The sequence below is a fragment of the Monoraphidium neglectum genome (assembly GCF_000611645.1).
Source record: "Monoraphidium neglectum strain SAG 48.87 unplaced genomic scaffold scaffold00028, whole genome shotgun sequence".
NCBI lineage: Eukaryota > Viridiplantae > Chlorophyta > Chlorophyceae > Sphaeropleales > Selenastraceae > Monoraphidium > Monoraphidium neglectum.
Genome location: NW_014013600.1, coordinates 49,025 through 57,761, shown reverse-complemented (window position 1 = coordinate 57,761; position 8,737 = coordinate 49,025). Strand labels below are relative to the sequence as shown.

The window sequence follows — 8,737 nt, the reverse complement described above, 5'->3', positions numbered from 1 at the left end:
CGCGGCGGAAAGCCGGCCTCAGGCACTTCATCTGCATCACCAGCGGCGAAGCAAGCCTCATATTCCGCGCAAGCGCCACCACGCTGGACGGCCCGCGCAGCCCGGTTGGTCAGTGCATGGTCCCACGCATGCAGTTCCCACCCCCCAACTGCTGGCGCAGGCCCGCCATCGCCGCCGAGCCCTGGTTCAGGGTGTTGTGCACCCCCGCCGCATAAGCCGCCAAAAAAGCGCCAGGGGCGCCCCCCTCGGCTGCCAACCAGTCAAGTGCATGCAGCCACGCACCGCTCCAAGTCCGATGCCCGCGCGCTGGGCTGAGAGAGCGGGCAAGGGAGAGGTCACCCACAAACGCCCATTTGATAATGCCCTCATCGGCTTTGACCATGCGACTCCATTGCCGCGCGCCCGCGCGCAACCATGCGCGCGCCAGCAGTGGCAAGCCGCTTTCGGCTGCAAGCCATCACGTCTAACGAGTCTTGTAAACATGTGCAAGGCAGCCTAGTGTGGCAATGACCCTCTGCCTGAGAGGGTCCCAATGTTGCTGACGCGACCGGGTTGAGCTCGCTGCAGAACCTGTCGGCTGTGAAATGCACATTAGCTTGCTCTCAAGGGGTGGCTAGAGTTGCGGCTGAGGGCCAGGGTGGCCAGTGTACAGAGGTCTGCAGGTTTGCTCCGTGCCCAGCAACCAATCAAGCGGGGGTTTGCCCCGCCCAGCGGCGGCTGTGCCTCATCTCCCACCGCCGTACGGCTGCTGGTGCTACTGGTGGGGCTGCGGTTGGCAACAGATGTGGTGTGAGCATCAGCTGCCTGCGCCTGTACTCACGCGCAACCAGACAGCTGTCCATATCCTACATGAGCAGCTTCGCATGAGTGGCTGTGACAGCAGTGGGGCACCGGTCTGTGAAGCGACGGCAGGATTTGCCACGGACCTTGAATCTTTATGTGCGCGATGACCTGCAGGGTCTGAGTAGGCCTGACCTGGCTGGGGTGGCGCCGGGGCTGGGTGCGCGCGACCGCGTGTGCCTCCACGTCTTGGATATTTGCGCAGGCGGGATTCTGGCACTCAGGCACAGGGCTTCACTGCCGCCACGGGCTGGGGCCATGCTAATCAAAGCAAAGTGTCTCTAATATACACGATCAATGGCAAACAACCTGATACGATGAGGCGTAAGGACTGCTACTCGGCACGACACTGACACTCCGCACTCCCAGACGGAGGCGGGTCTGGCAGCCCATGGAAGATGTCGCTGAGAGTCCATGTTGCGAGCTATGCGGCGCCATCAGCGAGGAGGGGGCGCTCTGGCACTGCAGTCGGTGCCCGGCGAGCCTGTGTGAGGCCTGCGATAGGCAGGTTCACACGGCAAACAAGATTCTTCTGAAGCACGAGCGCGCACGGGTTCAGGCGAGTGGGGGCAGCTTTGGTCGGCTTGGTGTGCACAAGGGCCTGCTCCGCGGCCGGCTCGGTGGGCTGCACGCATCCATAGGCTTTTGATTGCCGTTTGTTATTTTCGGTTTGCGGGCCCCTGCGGCTGGCAAGACTTGTCAAATGATCTCCTGTCCATGCTTCCCAGGCGCCTCAGAGGCCACGTGCTGGGGGTCCGACGCATGGCGAGGATGGAGGCCCTCGGTACCCGGAGCAGGACGAGGTGGTGGCGTCGCCAGGGTCCCGGTCTAAGCGGCAAGCCGTTGCAGCGCGTCAGCACGCGCATGTGCAACACCGCGAGCAGTTGCACCGGCGCGAGACGGCGGAGACAAGGTGCTACGAGGCAGAGAACGCAGCGGGGGACAAGCCAGTCGGTGGGGAAGTCAAGGTGGCGCCAGACAGAAGCGAAGCCCGCAAGCCGCCCTCACCCCCAAGCGACGCCGCCGCGACGACTGAGGGCGCCACGGCCCAAGGTGCTGCTGGCGGCAGGCTCTTGATGGCAGGTGGGGCTTTGTAGTGTGCGCATGCGGGCCGACAAGGGTGACCCGCTGGCATGGTGAACTGCGGGTGCTGCCGTATTGTGCATGGCTGTCCTGTGAAGGGAAAAGAATGCGATCAGTATACACCCCCCCTGCCTTCCCTCTCAAAACGCCCCCAGGCGCGCTGGGGCGCAGCAGGACACCGGGCAAAGAAGCTTTTGCGGCGGGCAGCAGCCGCGCGGATGCCGACATCTTCGATACGCTGTTTGCCAACTGGGGCGCAGAGGCGGACCCATTGGTCGGCGGCGCACCCCTTGGCAGCTTTGACGACCTGCTGTGGGACCCGTCAGCGGGCGCAGCTACAGACCAGCCGCAGTGGTTGCAGGTGCGCTAGCTTGAGGATGGGAGAGCTGTGCTTCGGTCTGGAGGGGGCAGGTGTGAATTCGTGGTGTCCGTGCAATTTGTTGCGAGCAGGCGAAGACTGAGCCACTGAGGCTTGGCTGTTGATGCGAGCCACTGATGAAATCACTCACCTACGCCTTTGGTGGCAGGCACAGGGGCTGGATGCCGGCAGTGGTGGCAGGGTGGTGGTCGGTGCTGCCAATGGCGCTCCCAGCCCTGAACCAGGCGCACGCCAGCTGCCGCTGTCGGCGCAGCAGCAGCGGGCACAGCAGCAGCAGCAGCAGCAGCAGCAGCAGGCACATCAGCCGCAGACGCAGCAGCAGGCCAGCCAGGGCAGGCCCACAAGGCAGCTGCTTCCTGATTCAACTGCTGCTGCAGCTGCGGCAGTGGCAAATATGGAGGGGGCGCCCGCGCTGTTGAGGCCTCTAGCACTGGGTACTGCGGAAGCGCAAAATTCGTCGCTGCCACAGCAGCAGCAGCAGCAGCATCAGCAGCAGCAGCAGCAGCAGCAGCAGCAACCGCGACGACAGCAGCATGCGGGATCGATGCAGCAGCTGGGGCCTGGGCACATGTGTGTGGCGCCCAGCAGCTCGGCGCCTGAGTGGGCTAGCGGCGGCGCTGGGGAGGGCGACGGCGATGGCGCTGCGTGCATACCGGCCAGTGAAGGCAACGGCGGGCGGACTGGGGGGCCGCAGGGGCTCCAGGAGCGTGTGCTTCGCGACTGCAGTGGGGCTGCAGGCGCGCTCTCGGGCCTGGAATCCGCAGGTCAGGGGCCTTTGCATAAAACCACGCACACTGCAGCTATCGCCGCGGCACCCGCAGCGACGGCTGCTGCAGAGGCACATGCGCAGCTTGTGAGGGCAAGCAGCTGTGGGAAGCAGGCGCATGACAGCACGCTCGCATCGCCGATTGAGCCTGCTGTCACTGGTCACCCACAACGGCACAGTCAACAGCTGCCGCCACAACCGCAGCGGCCGCAACTGCAGCAGCAGCAGCCGCTGCAGCAGCAGCGGCAGCAGCAGCAACAGCAACCGCCACTCCCACAACAGCAGCAGCAGCAGCAGCCACCGCCAGAGATGCGCCCACAAGTATTTTGGGAGCAGCCTCCGCTGCAAGAGGGCCACCATCAGCTTGGCCAGCAGCCGGCCACAGCAGCAGCCCCTGGCAATGCAGCCACGGCCCAAGGCGGCCCCCCGCCGCAGCCGTTCTGGCCTTCCGCATTCATGCAGGCGGGCACGATGGGGCCGCCTGGCCCTGCCTCCATGGGTGCGGCCCTGCCAGGGGGTATATTTGGGCCCAGACCCGCGTGGCTGCCGTGGCAGCACCCCTTTGGCCCGCCGCCACCATTTGGGGTTCCCCCAGAGTTTGGCGGGGCAGGCTTCAACCCCCTAATGCACGCGGCAAGCCTGCAGCAGCAGCAGCAGCAGCAGCAGCAGCAGCAGCAACAAGACGCGGCAGCAGCCGCTGCAGCGGTCGCGGTGCTGTCAGGCGGCGCAGCGCCTCGCACAGCGCCTCCACCTGGGCTGCTCCCTCACGTGCAGTTGATGCTTGGCGGGTTCCACGGACCGGGTCCCCCGCAGCCGGCAGTAGCAGCAGCAACGGCAGCAGCAGCAGCAGCAGCAGCTGGCTACCCAGCCATGCCGGCTGCATCCGCCGACAGCAGCGGCATGCCGCCAGCAGGTGCTGCCGCACCCACGCCACGCACGCAGGCAGCCCAGCAGCAGCAGCAGCAGCAGCAGCAGCAACAGCAGCCGCCACAGCCCGCCCCACATCCTCAGGGCAACCTGCACCGGCAGGCCAGCCGCACCAGCAGTCAGGAAGGATCCATGCCCCCGCCTGTCGCTGGCGTTGGCGGACGCCGGCTGTCGGCAGGCACAGGAGCCGCGGCGCGCGCTATGGGCCCCCCGCCCTCGATTGCCATGGGCGGCGCGGGGGCGGCCCCGCCACCCCCTGCGCCGGTGCTGCCGGTGCCCGCCTCGCTCTCCGCGTCGGCGCCGGCCGCCGCGCCACCGCTGCCCCCGCCGCAGCTACAGCCGCCGTTCGCGCCGCCGCCTGGCGCGCAGGTGTTGTTTGGCGCCGCGTTTGGCAACGGACCCGGCGGGGGCATGCCGCCGCCGCCGGCGTTTATGCAGCTGGCGGTCATCCAGGCGCTGCAGGCCGGCCACTTGGAGATCACCGCGGGCGCGCTGGCGAGCCTCCCTCCAGTGATTATGCAGCAGGTGCTGCTGGGGCTGCCCATGCCACTGCAGGGCATCCTGATGGTCGCGATTGCGACGCACTGGCAGCAGCAGAACAGCGGGGCACAAGGCGCCGCAGCACAGCAGCAGCAGCAGCAGCAGCAGCCGGCGCCGCAGCAGGCGCTGCCGCCCCGACCGCACCCACATCAGGGTGCAGCGCGGCCTGCGACGAGCGGCGCCACAGCCAGCGCAGGGGCGCCCCCGCAGCAGCAGCAACAGCAGCAGCAGCAGCAGCAGCAGCAGCAGCAGCAGCAGCAGCAGCAGCACCCCCACCACCACATGCTGCCAGGCCTTGCCGGCCTCGGTGGCCCATTCGTGCCGGGGGGCGTGGGGTTCCCGCCACCAGGCATGGCGTTCCCATGGCCACGAGGGCCGCTGCCGCAGGGCATGGGGCCGTTGGGGCTGCAGCTGCCGCCGATGCCTCACCAGCAGCCGGGGCACAGCAGCACGACGGCGGAGACAGGCGGTGCGCCCGGCATGCCGTTGGGGCACCACCCCGCCGCCGTCGCTGCGGGCGCTGCCGCTGCCGCTGCGGTGGCCGCCGCGTGCGGTGTCGCGCCGCCGTCGCTCCTGTTCCTTGGCCCGGCCGCCGCCGCCGCGCAGCAGCGGCATCAGCAGCAGCAGCAGCAGCAGCAGCAGCAGCAGCATCCTTACCCCTCGCAGCACCAGCTGCCGCAGCAGCCCCACCCCAACCAGCAACAGCAGCAGCACCAGCACCAGCAGCAGCACCATGTGCGCGCCCACGCGCCGCCGCGCAGCAGCGGCGGGTTCAGCAACGGCGGCCCCAGCGGGGGGCCAGACAGCAGCCACGACAGGGAGGAGGCGCTCACACGCTACCGGCGGAAGCGCAAGACCCGCCACTTTGATAACCAGGTGTGCTGCGCGCGGGGCGCCCGGCACGCCGGGGCCGCCACTCGGAGCACGTGGCGGCAGCCCCCAGGCAGTGTGCGCCCTGTTGGTGCGAACTCCGAAAGCACCCACCTTGAGTCCCTCTTTTGATGGCTCGTGCCGACCCCATTGATGCTGTTTCATGCACACGTGCCCGGCCTTGCCTTGTAAGCAAGCCGTGCTAGCCATGCTGAGCGCCTTTTAACCTTCCCCGTGCCGCAACTTAGGTCCGCTACGAGCACCGGCAGACGTGCGCGCACCAGCGGCAGCGGATCAAGGGGCGCTTCGCCAAGGCGGACCGGCCCGCAGGTGCGCCTCGGCACTGGGGCCGGCGGAGGGGTGGTTCGGTGCAGCGAAGCTCGGGGCAAGACGTGACGGTGCATGATGTCATACAGGTGGCCCTGGCCACAAGCAACCCTTTGCCTAAATATGCGCTGTGCTGCCCACTTCTCGCCTTGTGCAGTGGCGGGCGATGCCCCTGCGGCGGCTGCAGCGGATGCGGAGGGCGCTGATCATGATATGACAGATGCCGAGCGGGAGGCGGACGGGCAGGGCAGCGATCACGAGATTGAGATGCTGGAAGCTGCCGCGGCGGCATCTGCCGCGCTGGCCGCTGCCGCTGCAGCTGCCAAAGCCGTGGCTGCTGTCCACGTCCCTCCAGGCAGCGGGGGCGGGGCTGGCGATGGCGGAGCGCGGGGAGCGGCCGGCGCGGCGGGGCCAGTGTTAGTTGGCGGCGCTGTGCCGGCCCTGCTGGTTGGGTCGGCACCCCTTGGCAGCGTGGCGGCTGCGATGGCTGCGGCCGCGACTGCGGGCGCCGGCGGTCTCCACAAGCGGCGGCGCGGTGGCACGCCCTCGCTGGAGCAGAGCCACAGCAGCGGTAGCAATCCCAGTCCGCACGTCGCCGCGGCTCCAGGCGCGCCTGTCGACGTGCTGTCGATCATGGCGCAGGGCGCACCTGCACCACCGCTCCCGGCCGTACCTGGCGCGCGCCCAGGCGGTGGTGTGGCGCGCGAGCAGCCGCAGCCGGGGCAGGGTCCGCCAGCCGCCGCGGAGGAGCGCGGCGCGCCTGGTGCAGCGGCAGACGCTGCGCGCCGGCCGCTGCCAGCATCCGGGCAAACGTAGCCCGGCCCGCGGCCCGAGCTTGCGGAGCGGCCTGCTATCATGAACAAAATGCTGCCTCCGCACGAAACGCAGACGCGCGCGCGGCGCAACGCGGGGCAAAGGGGACAAGGGCGCAGAGCGCCCGCCTGCCTGACAGCGGCGCTGCTGCGCGCGCGGCCGCGCGCGCCCACAAATTTTACCATCAAACGACTCGCTTTGCCTCAGCACTGCCACGCGCCCCGGCCCCGGAGCGCACTAGCGCACGGCGGCGGGGGCGCACCTCTCAGCCGCCGCGCGCTCCGGGGCTTAGCCCCGGCCGTGCCCGTGCCCGCCGGGCTTGCCCTGCCGCACGCCCGCGGCACGCGCGAAACCCCAGCCCACGCGGGCCACGGCGGCACGGTGTCCTGCCGTCGCCTGGGGTACCATCTGTGCGTTGGCGGGCGCCCCAGCCTGCGGACTGCTTGATTCCTCCAGCTAACAACAATTTTCTCAGACCCTTCGCCAAGCAAGTCCTTGCCCTGCTTTTCAATGGCGCGCCGCTTGTTTTGGTGCCCTAGGAGATTCCCAGTGGTCCAGGGGGGGAGAGGCCGTGCTTCACTGGTTCCGAGAATGGCTGCGTTTATGTGCACGTGTCGCTGCTGCTCAAGGTCGCCACCAGCACTTGCGCACATGCAGCCGCTCCAGCCGGGTTCGCCGCCGCCTTCTCATGTGAAAGGTTGATTTTTTTGTGCGCGCCGGGCGCCCTGCTGCTGCCCCCGCCGGGTCTGGCGCTGCGCCACCGCCGCAGCTGCCGGGTGGCATGACCAAGCGTGCTGCGCGTGCGGTGAGCGGGCCGGCCTATTGCCTGGACCTGGGCCGCTGCCACGCCCATATGCTATGCACCGCGCTGCGCATGCGCTGTGAGCGGTAGGGGCTGCCACATATGGTGGTTGCATGTGCGTGCCCGTGCTGGCAGGCGTGGCATTCAAGGTTCGCCAATCGGTGGTCGGCTTTTGCTCGACTGGTATCACTGGTTTTTCAAGGATAAGCGTGAACGTTTGTGTGCGTGTGCATGTGTGAGTTTCACATGTGTGTGTGTGAGGGGTGTGTGTGTGTGTGTGTGTGTGTGTGTGGTGTACGCGTTAACGTCGATTATTCCGGCATGCCCGGCGTTGGTGAGGCAGGTTCTTTTGCCTTCCAGCCAGCGGTCTTTTCTGTAATGCTGCCGGCGCTGCCACCTTGGTTGCTTGCGTTCTGCCCTGTCGTGCGTGCCGTTTGGGTTTGGTGCTGTTCTTTGCGTGCGGCCTCGCTGGGCCGCAACGCCTCTCTCCCTGCCCTTCTCGACAAAACCCTCGACCTGGGGTGGCGCTTCGACGCTATTGTCGCTGTAACTTGGCTTCTTGGGAGAGCTTATACGGCGAGGAGGGGTTGATAGTCGGCGCCCGCAGCGGGGCGCGCGGGGCCGGCAGGGGCTCATCGCAGGTTCTGGCTGCCAGCCTCTGCCCCACCCTCACAATGATGCCAGTTGTGGCCGCCACAGTGCCTCCTGTGTCGGGGCTCTCGCTGTACTGACGATGGCTGTGGTGGGAATCGTATGCCAGGTCAGCCTGGCAGCATGGTGGCGAGGAGATAATTGTGCACACCAGTGTCAACCCAGGCAGGGGTGCACTGTGGTGTACAATATCTCACAGCTTTGTCGACCTGCGCTTTGCATCCAACCATCTCAATCCGTCCACCCATAACACCTACGTCTTGTTCACTGAGAGTGGGTTCAAGAGCAACGCTGACAGTACCGTACGATCGGACTTGATCTTATACAGTACCACGCACGCATCGTCGGCAAGCTCTTTTATGCTTCGAAAAGCGTTTGGGGTCCCAAATGTATATCAGACGTTGAGACCGCCGTTCTGGACGCTGCGCAGCACCTCGCGGCACCCGCTCCACCTGCGTGGGTGCGAGCCGCCCGTTGTGAGAATGATGTCCGAAGCAGCAGGCGCTGCACCTGCAGACGCGGCAGCGGACATCGCAGAAGCAAAAAGCGCAGTTCGCAAGGACATCATCCGCACGCTCAAACAGCTCACCCCAGATGCAATGGCCGCGCAGAGTGAGGCACCAACCGACCGTGCACATCGCCGTGCTCATTGCTGCGGGACCAATGGCGGGCGCTGAGCACTCCAGACCCCTCGCCGCCAAGAATCAACTAAGCACGGCAGAGGCGGGGCCCTGCGCAT

At 67.2% G+C, this 8,737-nt stretch overlaps 1 protein-coding gene across 1 annotated transcript; it reads left to right on the top strand.

Moving 5' to 3' along the window:
- Positions 1–4,127: 4,127 nt before the first annotated feature.
- Positions 4,128–6,548, top strand: MNEG_0365 (hypothetical protein; the record flags this gene model as incomplete). The annotated part of the gene is made up of 3 exons (XM_014051161.1): positions 4,128–5,411; positions 5,654–5,735; positions 5,890–6,548. 3 exons carry the CDS (start codon positions 4,128–4,130, stop codon positions 6,546–6,548), a joined length of 2,025 nt encoding a protein of 674 aa, XP_013906615.1.
- Between the last annotated feature and the right edge of the window lie 2,189 nt (positions 6,549–8,737).